This window comes from Centruroides sculpturatus, unplaced genomic scaffold (assembly GCF_000671375.1).
Source record: "Centruroides sculpturatus isolate CEXI.00-Female unplaced genomic scaffold, Cexi_2.0 scaffold35, whole genome shotgun sequence".
Lineage (NCBI taxonomy): Eukaryota > Metazoa > Arthropoda > Arachnida > Scorpiones > Buthidae > Centruroides > Centruroides sculpturatus.
Window position 1 is genome coordinate 1,458,080 of NW_019384311.1, and position 21,012 is coordinate 1,479,091.

Sequence of the window (21,012 nt, forward strand, 5' to 3'; positions counted from 1 at the left end):
ACATAGGCTGTATATTATTTCATTAAACATTCATATAAATTAAAAGATATCATCTAAGGTTAAGGCTTTTATGTCCAACAGATGGCGCTACAAGTACGCCAAACTACGTTTGCTTTTCTGTGAGGATGAACTAAAGCAGATCAACTTCTCTCTATCTATATAAATAAAAATGTAATGTTCGTTTGTTCCTACCGATTCCTTTGAAATTTTGACACAACACTGCATTCGAATACACATGTGTTTTTATATAATATACATGTCGAAATTCCCCCCACTGAAGGGAGATGGTTAGGATTAAGGCTTACCATAAAGAACTCTGCTTCTATTTATACTATTTTAGATGCAGGTTTTTGCCTTTTTGATTGCGTTTTAATAAGGTGTGTCAAGAGAATGCACATTAAGAAGGGATTTTTCAAAAAATCCCCCCCCTCATGGAGGAAGTGTCATACATTTATAATAGATACATTTTGAGCCACAACAATGCATGGCGGTGTCTGCTAGTCAGTAATTATTTTTAAAAAGTTGGTAAATTTACAACTTCTACTTTTTACTATAACAATAATATATTTAAAATATAGAATATCCTATTTTAAAAAAAGTTAAATAGCATTACCTATTGAGTAACATTCAGTTTTGAACATTATCAAATCAAAGCTAACCTGAAACCTGATGGAGACTTATAAAATGTTTGTGTTCTTAATAAACATGCTTGCTGGAAATACAAGGAAGGCATTGAGATTTTCATGTTAAGAGTAAATAACAATAAAAGAAAACTACATGTAAATTTATTGGTGCTGTAATTTATTTTGATAAAAAAAAAATTATGTTAATTACTTTGAATTAACATAACTTTCAAATGCATTGCAGAACATCAAAATGATATAAAATACAGGAGAAGAACAATGGCACTAGCTATCCTAGTCTCAGAAAACAATAATGAACTAAAGTGGGAGAAAATAATGTTATTATCTCCTATATAAAACTGAAAAAATGGCCAGTCTCTGTTGGTATCTGTTGGCACTGTCTGTATCGAGCACCAGCAAAGCATAGCGGCAAACCTAGGAATTGCCAGAGTCCATGCTCGACTCTTTTTGATGGTATATAAGAAGACAATTTCCAATAAAACCAGCATTTGCAATGACTATAAGTAAGTCTCAAGGACAGACTTTGAACAGAGTTGGGATTTATTTATCTGAGACAATGTTTGGTCATTTGGTCATGGGCAACTATACGTTGCCTTCTCTAGAGTAAGGAAAAGAACAGATGTAAAAGTTCAAATTCTTAAAACTTCTTTACAAGGGGACTTAATAGGAGATGGTAGAGTAATTACTTGAAACTTCGTGTTTAATCATGATTTTAAAAACATAAACTTTTTGGGTCTTTGAAAAACCACCAGTGCCTGCAAATTACTGCAGGCCAGTGGGGTAACATACAGACAGATCTCCACGTGATTAGTCCTGGGCAGTTCACTTTCAGCAGTGTTCTGCGGAACATTTCTGCACTTTAGGTAAACCATTTGTAATTAATTATTTATTATTGCTATGCATGCTAACTATTTAGTATGACCTGATGCCTGCATCGGACCTTTCAACTGGTTCAGTATAAAGTTAATATGAGCAGTATTTGTCCAATACAATCTCTTATTTTTGTAACCACAAAAAAAATGTTTGTAGGCAAATAAACAAATTTGTTGTCCTTCCAATTCAATGTTCATCACAATTTGAATTCACAGATATTTATTTATATATATTTAAATAAAGATCTGTGAATTAAAATTGTGAGGAATGTTGGATTGAAAGTACATACATAACAAATTTGTTTATTTGCCTACAAACCCTTTTTTGTGGTTATAAAAATAAGTTATTATTCAGCCCAATCAATCAGAAAATATTATTCTTAGTAGAGAAACAACTGAAGAACTGGAAGACAATGTCAAGATAATAAACAAACATCTTAAAATTTTCTAGTTCAATAACCATTATGTAGGCTTACCAGACGTTCTGTTTTGACCGGGATTGTCCCAGCGTCCCGGCCAGTTTGTCATTTTGTCCCGGTTATTTGGTAAAATTTTAAAAGTGCCAAATATACAAGAAGTAAAAATAGTGCATCCGTGAGTAAAATGGTGATTTCGGACTTACCCCTCTGTTGCACTCACCGTTGCCAATCTAAATATTTCGTATCTAGATTTAAGTACTTTTAATGTTGGATGTCTATATGTTTTCCTCAAAAATTTATAACATATGGCCTAATGAAGTTAGATGTTTTATTTTGTCATTCAGATATTTTTTCACAGAATTTATAATAGCACATAGTCAATGAGATCTAGATATTTTTATTTCATTTTTTTAGATATTTTGTTTCAATTAGAGTTGGCAAGACTGAAACTTACACTGGCCACGTCATTGCTGTGCATGTCATATCTTAGTCGAGTTCAAATTGCTGATCGGCATTTGCAATTATTTTGTACAGTATCCATGTATTCTTTTATTCAGCGCGCTTGCAGCACTTTTAGTGCATGTGTTCAATTATTAAGCCTACTGTCAGTGCACTAGCAGCACCTCTTGACCATGCTAAAAATAGTGCTTACAAGATGGACGTCTTCATGAAAAAGTATCTTTTTCAACTACCAAATAATAATCAGTTTTTTGCTGTTTTAAATGAGCAGATTTTTAATCATGACATACAAAAATGGCTTTTAAAGATTTCGTTCGAATACTGCAGTACAATATTGTGAACGTAACCAGCGATTTTTGCACGCTTTCTTTGTTGTTGGAATCAGTCATCACCAATGCCATAAATAAATCATCATTTCCTTGTTTTCTTATAAATAACACCGAACTTAATGGCTTTTCTTCTAATATGCACATAAATATAGCAGAAAGAAAATCATTGTTTATATCAGCCATTTTGAGATAGCTCTTTCTCCAGCAAAAATGTTTTCAACCATCAGCAGTAGAAATGTCATTTCTGGCAGCAACTGCTCAGCACCCTGCTGAATAAAAGAATGCGCGGTATATTAAATTCATTTAATCTCTAAAATGCCAAAAAGAAACCATGTGTTTACTGATGATTGAAAAAAAGTCTGTGATCATATTGATGAAGTGAAATATGAACTGTGCTTTTCAGAATTTTCAGCAACTCGTGGTGGGCATTCAAACATTAAAAATCATTTGAAATGTGTGAAACATAAGGCAAGCAATAGGAACTTCCTCAAATGTATTGTCATATTTTAAATGTACTGATTTAAATGACAAAGAATTTTTAGAAAAGTTCACACTAGTGATAAATATTAATAATAGGATATGTTTAGTTCAGTTATTAAAAATTGCTTTTAACTTGTTGTTTTTGTTAACAACTATTCATTTAGCCTTTTCAATCATAGGTACTAGTAGGCTAATTTTCTGTTGTATTTTCTCAAAATTGTCCCGGTTTGAAAAAAAAATATTATGGTAAGACTACCATTATGTATTTGATGTGTGATTATTATTCCTGGCAGAAGTCATCTATCTATATTAAGACTAACAATATATACAACATTCCACATTAAAACTTGCAACTGTATGGAATTTTGTCATTCTTTGTGTGCTGCAAGTATAATTCTCTCCAACATTTTGTGAAAAGAAAAACAAATGTAATATTACAAAATATGTTTATTTTGATTTAAAATTTTAATCATTTGAATGCATTATTCAAATTCATTGTGTATTTTCAAACTAACTTTTCTTGCCAAAAACTGAAAGTATTTTTAATTAAAGAATCTCTACATAGCATGGATAATGTGAAATTATTCCTTTTGATTTACGAGGTACTCTCTGAGATAAAGTAAGAAAGTTAATTTAATAGCAGAATAATAATTTTATTAAAAACTGTTTAATAAAAACAAACATATGATTAAAGATTATTATTGAAATGACTTTTGTAATAATTGTTTCAGGTTAAATGTTTATCATTCTATGATGTAGTTTTAGACTTCATCATTTTGGATGCTTTTGAAGACTTGGAAAGTCCACCATCTTCTGTGGTGGCTGTCGTACAGAATCGATGGCTTTCAAATGGCTTCAAAGAAACCGTAAGCTATGACTTTTACAAATAACCATTTTACTACTATAAAAAAACTGTCAAAATATATCTTGTTGGACACTGATTTTCAGTCTGTTCTATTTAAATTTAACTTTTGTATTAATTTTATTGAAAAAAGTAAATAAAAAGCAACCATTACTTTTTTATTGCTTAGAATTATTAATTTAAATTAAATATAATTTAGATATTTGGATTTAATCAGCTTTATCTGTATTTGTTTGTTGTATAATTTAAGAAATACATATTTTACTATAACGAATTGTTTTTTTTTATTATGTTTGCTTTTTTTGAAATATTAAATTAAAAAGTATTATATTGTGCTAAAATTTCTGTAAATTGCCTGATGAGAGATAGTCATAATATGTTACAAATGAATTTTAAAATATAAATGTCTATGTTGGCATTATAAATTCACTTGTACTGTTTTTTGTTTTTTTGTTTTTTTTTGATAAAATGTTTCAAAAATCATGTATTTAGATTTTTATAAATTTGCTTTATTTATAAGCAAATTTATAAAAATTTTTTGACATATTTTAGCAATATAATCTTAAAATATATTTACAAAACTTAACATTCTCACTAAACTACAACAATTAATAAATTCAAGATGGCTTCCTGTTATATGATATATAATTATAAAAATGTTTGTGCCATATACAGTTATAAACACACAAAGATTTTTATGCTTTTACAAAACTACATATATCATGATATTGCACAATGTAATGACTGAACAGTCAGCATCATTTCTAGGCTAATTACAATATTGCTGGAAAATTGTTATTCTAAGAGCATGTGTTTTATATTTGATTATCTCAGTTCAAATAACAGATAACACTTTTATTGTTTAGTTATTCATTCTATTTCATTATACATAGCAATTTTTCTATTAGCATTAATAAATGGTATGTTGGGATTTTTAAAAATTAGAAAATTTTTCTATAAATATGAATTAAATCATATTTTTGCATAGCAAATATGAAAATTTACCATTCATTTTATAATACAGTAAGACCCCGCTTAACACTGATTCAATATAATGTGGTCTGCTCGAAGCCTAAAAAAAGCTCAAAATTTATGCCAATTTAAATTATCGCATAATTTCATTGATTTGTATATAATACGATTATTTACGAGCATGAAACAATCAGAAAAAGGTGGCAAAAAGGTGTACTTTCTTTAAATCTATGTTTGTTTGGTGCAATTTCAGAAAAAATATGACATCATGGATACCATAGGCAATATTGGCTTTGCTTGGCAAGAATTAACTGATAAATGCATGAACGAAGTGTGGAAGAAGTTATAGCTGAAGGTATCCAAGAATTTTCAACAAGAAGAACCTATTGCTGTATCATTAGATTGACCAAACTCAACCTAATTGATACATCAGGACTAGGAGATGTAGACGAGGAGGATATTGAGGAGTTATCACAGATTTATGGTGAGAGCCTTACCAATGATGACTTTCAAGAACTGGCAGAACAAGGAATTCATGTAGGACTGGAAAATAGAGTTTCTGAAAACGAAGAACCCAAAAAATTTCTCTACAGATTTCCTTAGTAAAAGTTTGGTAACGATAACCAAAATTGTTGATCAAATTGTAGCAAATGATCCAGATTTTCAAAGGAATGCAAAAGCAAAATGAGGCATTCTGGTTGTGATTTTCTGCTACCGATATTTGCTTAAAGAAAGAAAAAAGCAACAAATGAAACTTCACAACTTTTCTGAAATTCTTGTTTTTTTGCAATAGAGTCAGGACTTTCATCACAAAAAATAAACTTTACATTTTTGTGTGCATATGTTTATATGTTATTTAACATATATTATTATTATACGAATTAATATAAAAATAACTTAAAATTAAAGTAAAATTTTTTGATTCTTAAGCACNTATAACCAAAAAAGGTTATAAACTTCAACATTTTGGATAAACTGCTATGTTACTCAACAGTTTAGTAAAAATTTAGGATGTTTTGCTTCTTTTTTTCACACCTTATATCTTAGAATTTTGCACACCACCCGTGGAAATGACAACCTTTCTAAGAATTATCGTTGGGCAATAATCTGTAATAAAAGAGTAAGGTTCCATACACTAAGGGCAGTCTAGGACAGGAGTAGTTGCCATAGAGAGGGCAGTTCATTCCAGATACAACACGCCATAGGGCCAGCCCACCGGGACGTCCAGCCTTCAGCTTCAAGCCCATATAGACATCCCCTCCAGTAAGGTAATAGAGAGGTTGAGGCGCACGTTTTAAACGTGTAAACGTGTACGTGTGACGTTCGGCGCCGCTTTCCCGTAAGCCTAAAAGTTTGACGATGATGTTTGGAATGTCGAGCGTGATTCCACCGACTATCCAAACACCATTGTCAAACTTTTAGGCTTACGGGAAAGCGGCGCCGAACGTCACACGTACACGTTTACACGTTTAAAACGTGCGCCTCAACCACTCTAATATGATTTATTGTAAACTCTTTCTCTCGGTAGGAAGGATAGATCCTCTTCTCGCGATAGGATATACGTCATGTATTTTCCATATTTTACATCTGTATTTTTATTATTTACTAGTATTATTGTTAATACTGATTATATTATAGACTTCTATGTAAGAAGGAACTCCCTAGTTATAGATTAAACTTATGTTTTATGTTTTGTTGTTATATTATTTGTCCTTGTTATTTTGATCTTCTGTGATTAAAGTGTTGATTTTTATATTCGTGACTTTCGTAGTCTGGTATTTCTTCCTTATGCACAACCCACACAGAATCTTACCCTTCGGGTTCTGAGAAAAATAAAGCTATCCAGTGACAAGGTGAGCAGGTCTAACAGATCTGACAATTAGAGGGCCTGGACCCTCGTCCGTATTCTCACAGTTATTTTTAAATTACACGTAATAAGACTATTTCTAATCTATTCTATTTACAGATCACTTTTTAATTTGCTTACGATTGTTATAGTAAAAAATGCTAATGCATTTGTTAACTATTGGAATCACGGAATAGGGATGTTTCAACACATTGTTATATATTTTATATTTTGAAAAATACTATACGATTGTTTGTGGTTTAGTTCGCTTTTATTGTAGAATAACATTTAATATTATACTTTAATTGGAACAATTGTTTATTATGATTACACGTAGTACTTTTAAACACCTTCAAGATTTTGTAGATAGTATTTTCTACATTTTTTGAATTATTGAGTATCGTAATTTAATAATAATATTTTGGGCTGTTTTTATTAACCCATTTTGGGTACGCTCAAATTTATGCAATTGGGCTTGCGGATGGTAAAAGTTGTGGTTCACATGACTCAGGATAGATTTTTCATTAAACTATATTAGGGTTTTTTATCAATATTCTATCTTGGATCCTTCATAGTAGTAGGCTTGTGCTTTAATCCTTTGGATTTTTCTTATACTGAAACGTGACAAAATGGGTGCATTCTCCTATAGTGGTAGCTCGCGTCTCCACCATTAAATAGCTGTTTGTAGACATATAGAAACAACAATTAAAGAAAAAATAATTCTAGCAACGAGTTGTATGACTTTCCCAGCTGTTATGAGTTTTATATTAAAAAATAGCTTGTATATTATTAAGTAAAATAAATAAGTCTTTTAAAAAATATCCTCTATCTCTACGGTTTCGTAGAATTCTCTTTGTCTTCGAACATCTTCCTGTGTATCTCGAAGAAGTTTCTCAGCGATTCCAGATTGCTGAATGATGGTAATCCNGTGTGTGGCGCCATGTTTCATTAAATTTGTTTTATTTAAAAGTTTTATATTTTTAATTACTATAAAATGGCAAAAAAGTTAATTTTTAGGGCAGGAATAAGTTTTATGAATAATTATAAATGTTACTAACGAATAAAATTTTTATCAAGTCTTATTTCTCTCGAGATATGACACACGACCTCTGTTTATCACCCCACTCCCTGGACGTTTACCAGCCAACATTTTTAGCTCCATGCCTTTCATGTACAAGCCACCACGACAAACGTTCGGTTTTTAACGTTTGTCTGAACCTGAGATATAAAGCGAAATAGATGACAACACCACAAACATACTTGTCAGCGAAACATTTTTTTTAACATTTTGGATTCAGAATGTTTCATTCAATATTTTGTAATTTGCAAAACAGTCGGAGGGTCAAATTTAACACGATTTCATTAGTTTTTCCTTGTTATATATACGGCATTCGTGTCTATCAATAGTATTTTGATAGAAGTATCTATAATTTTTACTTTCCCAGCTGTTATGTATACATAGTGTGAGAATTCAGACTCCCGTGTAAATTTTCACACGTTGGTAATTTTTATCTTCATCATTATTTCTCTTTTTCTTTCCAGTTTTGTTAAAGTTAGACCTTTTGTACCTATAAGTGTACTGCCTCACTTCAAAATGTGACCTAAATCTCTCTGGAAGTTCTCCCCTCACAACAGGAGATTATTCAGTCCCACTTTCGTTATAATGTACAAATCAGTAGCCAATTAAGAAGAATCTCCACCTGTTACAATGTTACATGATAGAGAGTAACAGAATGACTCATAATTATCATCCAGGTGGCCACGTAGATGTTCGGAAATTACCTACCTGCAGCAATTAATTTAAAAAATTTGACAGCTGGTGTGACACTTTTCTATCGTAACTAACAGGTAGAAAGAGTAATAAATCAAAAGAACCGTTCGATGGCTGTCAGAATAACGTAAACAAATCTTGACGCAAGTCAAGAGTTACATGCGATTGCATCAGATTTTCCCCGATGATTCACCCTCCAGGACAAGTATAAAAAGGGGTTCCACTTGCACCTCCGGGCACACAGCCGAAGAGGACACCGCCAGCCGGACACATACGAGCGGACACCTCAACAGCAAACAGCCGAAGCAAATCCAGCCAAAGAGAACCGCCGGCATATAACCAGGAGCGGACATCAAGGGACACCCATACCGTCTGTCGCTCCATACCGCCATCCAAAAGAGACTACGCTTAGGAACCAGGGACGTTTCACCGGTCTCCCATATGACGAGATCGGAACACGTAAGGTAAACCTTTGACTCCATTCTGAGTTTCTCTCCCTGAAATCTCTCTCTCTGCGACATCCCTCTTAGACATGTTTTTTTTTGTCTCATAGTTTAGCATCAGGAATAGAACGAATCATTGTGCGGGATAGAATAAATTTCTTTTGATTATTTATATTTGTTTCATTATTGCTTTTGCCTTCGATATGCATAATCTTATAGTTATTTATTAAATGTGTTACTGTTGTTCAACCTGTGTAATTATTCGGGAACCTGTCAACTTACACATGTACCTCCCCACTCACATAAGCCTTCCTAAACAGCTATATCTGAAAAGAGCGGCCGGTAAGTGGGGAGAAGCTCGACGCTCCACCCCCTAGGTTTTCACACATTACAAAGGAGAGTAAAAGAATCCTGTGAAATTTGATTATCTAGTTTTTTTGCAAATCTCTACGGTTTGAGACGTTCTAAATCCAAAATTAAAAAAAAAATTCGTGGATATATACAGTAGAGCATCGATTATTCGACTCAATTGGAAACTCAGGTTGGTCGGATAACTGAAAAAATCGGATAACCGAAAAAAAGGAAAAAAAATATATTATTAGTATAGTATATTAGGATATTAGTATATCCCATGTAATTAGTTTATTAGTATATCGCTATTAACCAACTTCGCGTTGAATTTTCATCGATGTTTAGCCTAAAAAAATTTTTTTTAAATAATAATCGTCGCTATTGTATCGTAAAAAATTATTTTTAAATTATTTTATTGCTCACGAAAAACAAACAACAACTCATAATTAAAAAATTAAGTCACGTTTAAATACTGGCCTCTTTTTAATGGTCGAGCCGTTGATGCCAGCTAGAAAACGCAAAAATTTAAGTAAAATAATATTAAAGTAGCCAAGAAATAGCCAAATATTGTAGTGCCACATTACTAGCGAACATTTGAAATTTGCTGACTAGAACGGTCGGTTAACCGATGTGACGGTAAATCGGGGAACGGGCAATCGATGCTCTATTGTATGTATCTTTGTGAATGTGCTAGAATCTATTTCGCTGAATATCTCTCGATTATGTAGACATTAAAAAACGCAATTTGGCACGGTAGCTTGTATATGAGGGTTATTGGTGCTATTCAATTTTAATGAATGGTCCAGGAAATAGAGAGATAAAGAAGGGTCGTGTGTCTTATCTCAAGAATAATAGAATTTAATAAACATTTTATTTGTTAGAAACATTTATACTTTATCATAAAACTTGCCCTTACTCTCAAAATTAAGCCTTTTTGCTGTTTTATAGTAATACAAATATTGAAAGATATTAGAACGAAATATATCAGTAGATGGCGTCACATCATTTATTAATTATGATTGATAATATAAAAGATATTTTTTAACTAAAAATTTATAACAGGCAGGAAAGTTATGCAACTCGGTGCTGGATGTTACAACAGGCACTTTCAGAGAAAAAAATTAATAGATTGGTCCAAGTGTGAAATTTAACAATAAAAAAGATTGTACTGGAAAAAAGCATTCAAAGTATCTGCGAAAAAATTAAAATGATAGAAACCACTCTATGAACATTTAAGAAGATACGCATGCTTCTACAGCTTCATTTTTGCAATGGAAAGTTGCAGTTCCTTGTAATAAAACATGGTAAATAAATGAAGGTGTTTCAATGTTTTCTACGTATTTTTTAAATATACGAAAATCGTCAGCCATATTTTTAAAAAAAAGTACATTTAAACATTTTTTATAGTTGTCTAATTTCACAAAAGCACTGATACGCAAGAAATTGTAATAAAAAACTTACACAAATAGTCGTTTGAAATAAATTTTGAATTTGACATTTATTGCGAAATGGATAATGTGATAATGTAGTATTTTCTGTTTCACATAAAATAAACTTAATTATAAATTATGAATGTGTATAATTAGTAATTGGTTTTATCTTTTACTAATTAATAGAAGTACTGATCAGCAATAAAATATGTTATGACTTATTGTAATTAGTGGTTGTTTGTTTTTCTATTTTATCAATATGTTACCGCTAAAGCTCGAAATCCGTTAATGTGTGCATTACCTAGCTAATCTGCAGATTAACTAGGGTGATCCGTTAAAGCTGCGAAAATGGTTCAATTTCTCAAATTACCTAGGTAATTTGCAGAGTATCTAGGTAATCTGCACATTAACGGCTTCCGTATCGTTAAAATTCAAAAGTTTGTTTCTTTCACTTCCTTTCCCCACTCCTTCTTTTTACGTAGATAAATTTAAATCCTAGAATGCAAGCAAGCACCGAATTGGTGGTAAAATCAAGAAAAAATTCTTCGCAAACCTCTTTAGCGAAGATTTAAAATATAATACGAAGTGTTTTAATAACAAACCAAAGTATGATTCCATAATTGAAGATGTAAAGCAAATAAAAGTTTCCAAGAAGAAAGAATCATCTTGAGATTATCAAATAATTCAAAGGTGTGATGTGTTGACTGTACGAGGCTGTGAAAACCTCATTGAGTTGTTGTCAGATGCGCGAGAAAGGTTTGAAAAAGTATGTCCATGCCGGAGAATTGTTTGACATTCGATAAAAACTGAAGAAGACCTTGAAAAATTAGAAGATTCACAAGAGACTGTGATTATGAGATCACAGTCAAATCTTACTCTAGAGGACATTCCGTTATCCCCCGCTTCTACAGAATCACCTTTAGAAATACAAGATTTTACCAATAGTAATCTTAAACTGCCTTCTATACCGTTGATTGATGATGCAGTCACGAAGAATATTCAGTTACCCTGCACCTCCAAGGAATCGCCTCTGCAAGTTGAAGAAGTCATCACTGAGTTACTCTCAACTCCAGCAGAATCGCCATCACAGTTTCGTACAGAGCCTGTAAAGAGCACTATACAAGACATATTCTGTATTGTTTGTTTAAAAGCAGCATCAAGTGCTCACAAGTGTAAATCGTGTAATATGTTTCTTCACGCAGTTTGTAGTGAAGTAGATCCTAAAGATGAAGGGTATGGTAAAAATGTATTGTGCATCATCTGTAAAAAGAATATGGATCAGAAAATACAGCGTGATGAAGCCAAGAAATGTTTAGAAAAGCAAGCAAAGAAAATGTTAGCAGTTTCTAATGCAAAGCACCCAAAACGTCGATGAAGGATTCGCTGTGAGAATTAATTTGTATTTTTGATTGTTCTCCACCGAGAACCATTCAATTACGTTGTTGTGTTTCTCACTACTATAATTAAATCGCATTTTTCGGACAATAATATTATTTATGTATTGTAGACATAACATGTCACCAAACACAATAATGCTAATTTAAATAATCAGTTAACATTAATTTACTTAAAATTAATGACTGTAATGTAATTCATATTTCATTGTTATTCACAGGCAATTAACTCTTTTTATATCTATGTCCTTACAGCTTTTACATTTCTGTGTATATACTGTTTACTTGGACCTTTTTTATTAATAAAACTTACTACACTAATGTTGTTTTTAAATACCTTTTTGTATATAATATTTTAGAGTTTATACAAGACAGAGTGATGCCTAGCATAGCATTATCTTCTTTAGTGGAAATCAAATGTCTTTTAATACTCCATTAAAAATATACTTTTAATGGCAGGCTCCGTTTTCGTTTTTCAAACATGGCTGAATACGATTGTGGAATATTGCGAGAACAACCGACTAATAATTAATTCGGTCAAAATAAAAATATTTTTAATCGTACAGGAGGAAATCCATGAAGAGAAGTTGTATTTGAAAAGCACTAAGTTGAAAATAACCTCGAATATCAAGTATTTAAATGTCTATTTTAATTTACTTTACTTTTATTCATTCCATTTATAAGATATAATTATTGAGACTAAAGTTAAGATATAAATCTTCAAGTAATTACTCGAGAAAAAGATAACTTCTCTGAATAATTATTTCAGACTATTTTTTGCGTTTGTATTGCCATATGTATTGTATGCATTCCCAATCTGGGCTGCTTTATTGGTAGATAAAATGGAAAAAATACAGCTTTGGTTCATTAGTCACACATGTATTACCTTAATATCTCAGTTCCCAAATTGCAGATTAGACAAGAGATAAATAGACCACCTCTTACAGCAACTCTCGTATTAAACTTACCTCGATTTTGGAAAAAATTAATTGAATAATTATTTATTAGCAAACCTCAATTATTATATCAAATTAGTTACTATACAATTTCGATTAACTTACAAAAAAATAAAAATCGAAATAACGGATAATTCCGAACGTTCTGACTGTAAAATAACTGTTACAGCTAGAAAAAGTTACATATTTGATTTATGGATATGTGTTTCTCATTTTAAATATGTCATATTTGGTAACGATTTTCGTCATAACTTTCTTTCGAATTAAAGTTTTAGCATGTCGATATTGTATAAATTTTATAATTTTTTGTTCGGTCGCTAAATATGTTATAAATATTTTTCGTTCCCCTTGTAAAAGCAATAAGCTGCGTCAATACAGTTTTTATTATTATTAATTCTATTACCAGTGTTCAATCTCGGTAGGGATCTTTTACTTATCTTACATTTGAAATACTTTTATTAATACACGAAATTATAATGTATTTTATTAAAGAAATTATTTACAGATGTAAATATTCATTCCGTTTCTTTGAATACCTTGCGTATTACTTTCGGCATTTGGATGATGATGGCTTTCGTTTTGACTTCTGGATATCTCGGCATACTTCCATCTTATATGATATTTCCTGGAGAAGAGAAAATTCCTCAAACTTTTAAAGAATTATTATCTGTTTCTTCGGATAAAAAATACTATATGGGTGTCATAATTGATTCCGTGCAATATATGGCACTCTGGGTAAGTGAAATATGAACAAATAAGGGTGCGTTACGGAGTACGCTGAACTATTCTAATTAGGGAATTCCAATTTAAAGATGTGGAGAATATTGGCATTTAAGATATACGGAAATGACATTTATTTCGAAAACAAACTGTAACTTTTATCAGCAGTTAGCAGAGGAAGCATTGCATTCTTCAATGCATTCGTAATGTTCAATATATTCTCCATTATGCTTGGTAGCAAATTCAATTGAAAGATAGTCATTTCAAATGCAACTTTCAAACATCTTGGCCACCCTGATCACCGAACCTTACTATTTGCTTTTTGTTACTAGAGCTTTCTGAAGAAGCAGGTGTTTTCAAAGGATTGATGTAATTTCGTGAATTCAAGTACCGATAAGTTCTTTAATAAATCTTTTCTTTATCCAACTGACATGTTACCTTTTGCTGTTGAGAATGTCGTTCTTCTAATACAGGCTTCTGCAATCAATAATAGTGAACTTTATACAATTATTAACTGTTTTTTAAGTAACTGTCATTTTGTGTTCTAGAAAGTCTGAAGTCTAAATTACACTTAGAACTTTAGAATGAGCTCCAGTCATCTATAAGTAAGAATAAGATTATTGTAAGTACTCTGTATTGTTTACAGATATATATCTTAATATATCTCTGTGTAATTTATAAATTATAGGGTTTAATATGGGAAAAACAACCTAATGAAGTTCTAGAAAATTTGAAAGAGTACATTGGCTATAAATACGGCTTGGAAAACATACAAAATGTATCGCATGGATTGGAGCACGTTTTGAATGATAATGGCTGCCTGGTTACATCTAATAACGATATTCAACTGAGAATTGAAGAATTCGGAAGAAGCAAATTTTTCATATTTTCAGATATTTTGAAAACAGAACATCATTTTATTTGCATGAAAGACTTCTTTCCGTATGTCTTCGAATTCCGAAGGATATAAGTACAAAAATATTTTAATATACGAAAGTAAGTTATACAGGGTTGTTTAATTTAAAAGTAACGCGCTAATAGTGATTTCCTGCATAGCACGTATGTACAGTACCAAAAGCAGAACTGTATGTGTTTATTGTAATAAAATACCTAAACACTGCAGTTTATTATTCTTCACATTCAGTATCAATCAATCGTAATTAAGTGTTTGATATGCTTTTGTGAGAACCGAGGAGGTTAGAGTGCCGAGCTTCTTTCCTCTTTCTGGCTTCCTTGTCAGGGGATGGCTTCGGTTAATTGAGTGGGAGTGATAGCGAAATCGTGAGAAGAAGGCAGTTGTACTTAAGGATGACACATTATGAAATATAAGAATAACATATTTAATTATCTATAAGCGATACAACCGAGTAAAAATTGAAAGGCTACAAAAAGGGAATAATCCAAAAATATTTTTATATCGGGACAAAGAACATACGGTCGTCGATAAGTCGTCTAGTATCTAGCTTCTATAAGATATAATATCGTTTAAGTTCCACTAGCCTAAATTTAATCTATAACCGAGAGAGCGAGAGTTAAAGTCTCGAAAAAATTACCTTTTTACCCACTGCGATCAATATTTTAAGAGTTGGTATCATGGGCGTAGCCAGAGTTTTGTTATGGGGGGCCTAGTGGAGGCCAACCTGACACAAAATTGAATTATTTCAAATTATTGTTTATTATTGGNATGTTTGTTTTGAAGAGGGATGGGGAAACAAACATATGTATTTTTTATTTTGATAATGTGTGTGATGTGTCAAAGGTCAACTTGTTATTTTCAAATGAAAACCTATATTTTTTTATAGAGCAATTGATTCTATGTGAAACACAAATAACCTTTGCCTGAAACATTTTCTGTTTATCACTTATATTACAACATTTTACAACATTTCAATTTTAAAAGAATGTTAACTTTTTTTTCAAAGTGAAAATTTTATTGCTGAAACATAACAAATCAATTGCAATAAAGAAATTAATCTAACAGGTATTCAATAAAATGGCCTTCAACCTTGAGACATTTTTTGATACATTTAAGAAAAGATTGGTGACAAGCTAAGTCTGTGCTTTAAGCACAGACTTAACTTGTCACCAATCTTTCTTGAGGAATATTTTCACAAGCATTTCATATTGATTCCTGCATATTTTCTGGGGTGGTGGGTACAATACATCTTGGTACTAGTATACCTTTCCTTTAAGATGTCCCATAAAAAAGTCAAGTGGTGTTAAATTAGGTGATCTAGCAGGCCAAGGTACTGGACCACCAAGTCCTATCCACCAACTATTGTAACACTGATGCAATGATTGCTGCTCAACAACATTATCAAACCATTATTTGCTTGCTGTCAACAACAGTTGAGCAGCAAGCAAATAATGTTGCATCAGTTGCATCAGCAAATAATGTTGCAATGTTGAGCAAATAATGTGCTAGACAGTCATTTTGCTGAAACCATGTATTCTGCCTTTCTTGTTGAATACTGAGAAATACTGCAATTTTTTCATTGATGAATTGCCATTATTGCTGGAAGATCTGAATTTATAAGAAAGGCAAAGAAATTTATTAGAACAGTTTATAAGTTTGATTTATTTAAACTTTATTTCAAATAATAAAGAAACCTACAAATTTTTATTATTATTATTTTTTGTCAATATTTTGAATTAAAAAAGGAAAGAAAATTCAAACTGAAGAAATATACAAATAATAATCACATTCTCAAACTTTGCTGAAATAAAGCAAAGATTATCTTTGTGATTATTATTAGTATTTTGAATATTTATATTTTATCGTTATGTTAACTTTTTGAATTATTCAAAAGGGAGCATATTGTCTTATGTATATTATTTTAATATCTAACCAAATTATTCATTTTCATAAGATAACAATTAAAAAATAATGAAAAACTAAGGTCTTTATAGAATAATTTATATATATTCCAGTATTCAAATGGATTTATCAATCATTTTTATTCAATTTCTGAGCATATAAGTCCAGTATTAGCATGGGGCTTTCTTGGACCCGATGAAAACCTGAAACAAGTTTGCATTTCTTTTAAGGTGAGACATGTTTATATTTTAAATAATATATTTATTGTTAGATCTTTGAAGTATATATGCATATTATCAACAGTCTATTGCAACAAACAAGAGTTTTCAATTAAAACTATAGTTCTCCTATGGCATTAATATCGAATATACAATAAACTGGAATAAAGCAATGTTAATAAAAACTGCCAAATGTTCTGAATTTAAATTTTCAAAATTATGGATACAACAGAGAGGAATGATTTTTCTAATATTGCATAAGTTATATAACAGCTGTTAGTTTTGTTAATTTTGTTTAGAGTAAATAACAGCATAGTTAAAGAATGAGAATTGAACTCCAATTGAAATTATCTGTGATAAATTATAAGAGTTTAGATTGTATTCAAACACAAATGTTTCATAGCTTATCATACTGTAAGTAAATACAGCTGGTCTTATTTTATATGGGGGATTTCATACCAGCAGGTGCTTTATCAAACAAAACACTGTAAAAAGTTGTGTTTCACTTCAAATGATCCAACATGATTGCCTAGACCCTTATGTAACCATTTATAATTGACAGGAAAACATTAAAATGTATTTAAAATGTTATTCTTGTTTTTTATTACAATGAAAGCATTTTAGTCTGATGTTTCTTAATATACTAAACAAGATTTTATTTTACTGTATCAAGTAGACTATTTCAGAAAAATGCATGGAAAGCAGGATATTCATCTTGGTGAAGAACATTTAGTAGTTTTCCATGAAATGTCAGAAGCTAGATTTAAAGCTAGATAGAAGTACAGTTTCATGAGTTTAAAAGTCAAATTTAGTGGCACTAGGAGTGGGTTAATCTAACCATTCACCATCTGAAAAACACAAATCTGCAATTAGAAACCATGCATAAAACAATGCTATTATACAATTACTAACAAACAGTTTTCTTTAAATTGTACATCTCAAATAATATATCAGAAAACTTTACAAAAAGAAATTTCAAATAGTAACGTTTAATAAAATTTAAAAAATTTTAACTGATGTTTGCAGAAATGTTACCAAATACAACAGATATATTACACATAAAATTGGTTAAGCGTATGGTAATAAATTGAAACTTAAGAAATGATGTGAAAAATTCATAACATCTTCAGTTATGCTAGATATCTTTATTTAACTATGTGTATTTAGGAAAATTTGAAATCTGTTCAGTTAACCTGGTTTATTCTTTGAATAAGAATGTTTCTAAATTTTTTTGTGTCAAACAGCATGAAAAAAGACATTTTTCCTATAGACAAGTTTTATTTGGTAAGCCTGACATGATATATAAAATTGTTAAGTAAACTTAAAATTCTTAAGGAATTTTTATATTTGAACTTGAGTTTCTATCCTGAAATAAGCCAAATATATACAGGAAAGTTGTTTTAATAGAAAATCTAGGGACAAGTTAACCAAAGATATTTGTTTTTTGCAATAGTTTTTTTCGAATAATGATTTACGAGTATATTGAAGTTGAAAAAAATTTAGTTAAAAAATGAATTTTAGAGTAACAGTTAAGTTTTTCATTTTTGAGATTATTTGAAGTTATATGAAATAGCTTTTATATGAACTAAATTCTGGTTTTTTGGAGAAGAGAATAAATTAAAACAAGCTTCATGTACTTTCGAACTTTGTTTTATTATCACAGATGAAAAGATTGATGATAATCTTCCATGAAATGATAATCTAATGATAATCTTCCATGAAAAGCTTGAAAGTATTTGAACCTTGTTATAATTGATTCAGTTATGCAATAAACCAGAATATAATTGATTTTAAAGCTCAGTAACTTAGATATACATTTTTAATATACTTTCAGAATACTTTTTGCAAATTTTAATATTTATAATCACTTATATATTTTTTATAATAATTCTAAAGAAAAATATATTTTTGTTTAACCATATTTAGTTAAAAAATATTTATTGTAGAATATATTTGATTTGGATTTGAAGATAGAACATTAAAGTTCTGAAAAGTTTTTAATTTCAATAAATAATCAGAATCTTTAAAGTTTTTGACCATTTTTATTTTCTTATTTACTTTAAACTAGATCAGCATTTGAACAAACATTGTTTGGTTTTTATATTTTATGTTTAAAGTATATTTTTAGTGATTTTATCTGACAGTAATCATCTTAATATTATTTTGAACGTTTGAAGATTTTTGATGAAATTTTAAATATCATTGATTTATGAAACATTTATTAAAACAATATTATCTTTATTATGCATATTATTATTAATCACCTTATGTGATATTATTTAATTTAAACTTTAAACAATATTAAAATATGTTTCAATTCTTTCTAGACTGCATATTGTAATATCAAAACACTTACTAAAACATCTTTTCTTGCAGCCAACGCTTTATTATAACAACTTTCTGAAAGTTGTTATAATAAAGCGTCGGCTGCAAGAAAAGGTGTTTTAGTAAGTGTTTTGATATTAAAATATGTTTATGTTTATCATTTTATCATTACCATACCTCAATTATTTTTTAATAGTTATGCATTAAATTAAGAAACTAATGATTGTTTTATAGAGTTTACAATTTTATCATATTTATTTATGTTAATATAACATAGATTGAGAAAGTAATCTAATTATCTTCTTAAACTCTGCATGATATTATTTATAATTTAGATATGCTTAATCATTAATAAAAAAATACTGATAATTTTTTATATCAAATATAAATATTGATAGTTAAGAATTCTTTAAGAATTTCTTATTCTTTATATTACTTAAATAAAATTTATCAATAATTTTGTAAATTTATGGTCTTTTTAGGATGAAATTCTTGGATTTTTATGCGATATCTTTGATTTTACTGTTGTAAGATATTCAAAAGTAGAAGATCTATCTTCAGATATTTTAGACGTAGCTAAAGTAAGATATGAAAGATTGGGTGAAAAATTTTCATTATGATGTAGGATATTTCATTCCACATATGAAATGTACATAACTAATATTTACCAGTACACTATGAAAATATATTTGAAATCTTCCAAAGTTTTTAAAGAAGATTGATTGCAATAGCAGTTACTGTGTTAACATCATATTTAATAAACAAACTATAAAAAAAATGTAAGCAATGTAGAATGAGTTCTAATTCTGAATTTGTTGTCAATGTATAGTGAAAATATGAAAAGATTTGTTAATTCGTAAGTAATGATTATTAAATGGACAATTTTGAATTATTTAAAAGTAGCTCCTGATAAAGGTACTACTTTATAAACACTATATAAACACAAAATTAATGTTTAGGTATCACTACACTACCTAAAAGAAATTTTTCTATAATTACAAAACTTATTATGAAGTAGAATTAGTATTTTCTTATGAAATAAAAAAATTAATCAGAAAAGATAATTTTTTATACCTAAACAAGAAAATCTTATCTTTTAATTACATTTTATTTGATTTTATTTATAATCAATTAATTAATGTATAAGAAATGATGTTATATTATTTAGGAATTATTTTCCTGTTATATTTTATAGTTTTCTTATAGAGTCACATAAAAGCTCTGTAATTAATGTGCTCAATACTTAAAAATACAAATTTATTTGGCATTCAAGAATAAAAAGTCAAATAAATATCACTATCTGAATATATTCAGATAACAGTTATTAATTAGAATTACCATGATAAGAGAGAATTGTTTAGAGAACATTAGAAATAATTTTGAGTAATAAATTATTTTAGCATTTATTTTTAATTAGTTTATATTTTTTATAATGTATGTATATTAATTTATTTATATAGTAATATTTTTCAAATAGTTTTAATGAAATTTAGAAACTAGAATATAATTTTATTATATTAAAAGAAGCATAGCAGAGAAATTCAAATTTATAAATGTAGCAAAACTACACCAAGTTCTTTAAAAATATAACAATGAAAATCTGCTTTATTATAATAGATTTCACTTTAATAACAGTTTTTTCTTGGGCATTTTCAGGAAACCAAGCTCATCATCAGGAAACACACAAGTAAATCAGATAGCTG

General features: G+C 29.7%; 1 protein-coding gene across 1 annotated transcript in view; it reads left to right on the top strand.

Moving 5' to 3' along the window:
* The window catches only part of LOC111621626 (mitoguardin 2-like), a 31,541-nt gene extending 11,250 nt beyond the window's left edge, over positions 1 to 20,291 (top strand). The window contains exons 9-12 of the mRNA XM_023363835.1: positions 3,935 to 4,091; positions 13,734 to 13,963; positions 16,859 to 16,996; positions 19,792 to 20,291. Of these exons, the coding sequence (XP_023219603.1) occupies positions 3,935 to 4,091; positions 13,734 to 13,963; positions 16,859 to 16,996; positions 19,792 to 19,929 (663 nt within the window). The 3' untranslated portion in view covers positions 19,930 to 20,291. The remainder of the gene's footprint in view (positions 1 to 3,934; positions 4,092 to 13,733; positions 13,964 to 16,858; positions 16,997 to 19,791) is intronic.
* Positions 20,292 to 21,012: the final 721 nt, after the last annotated feature.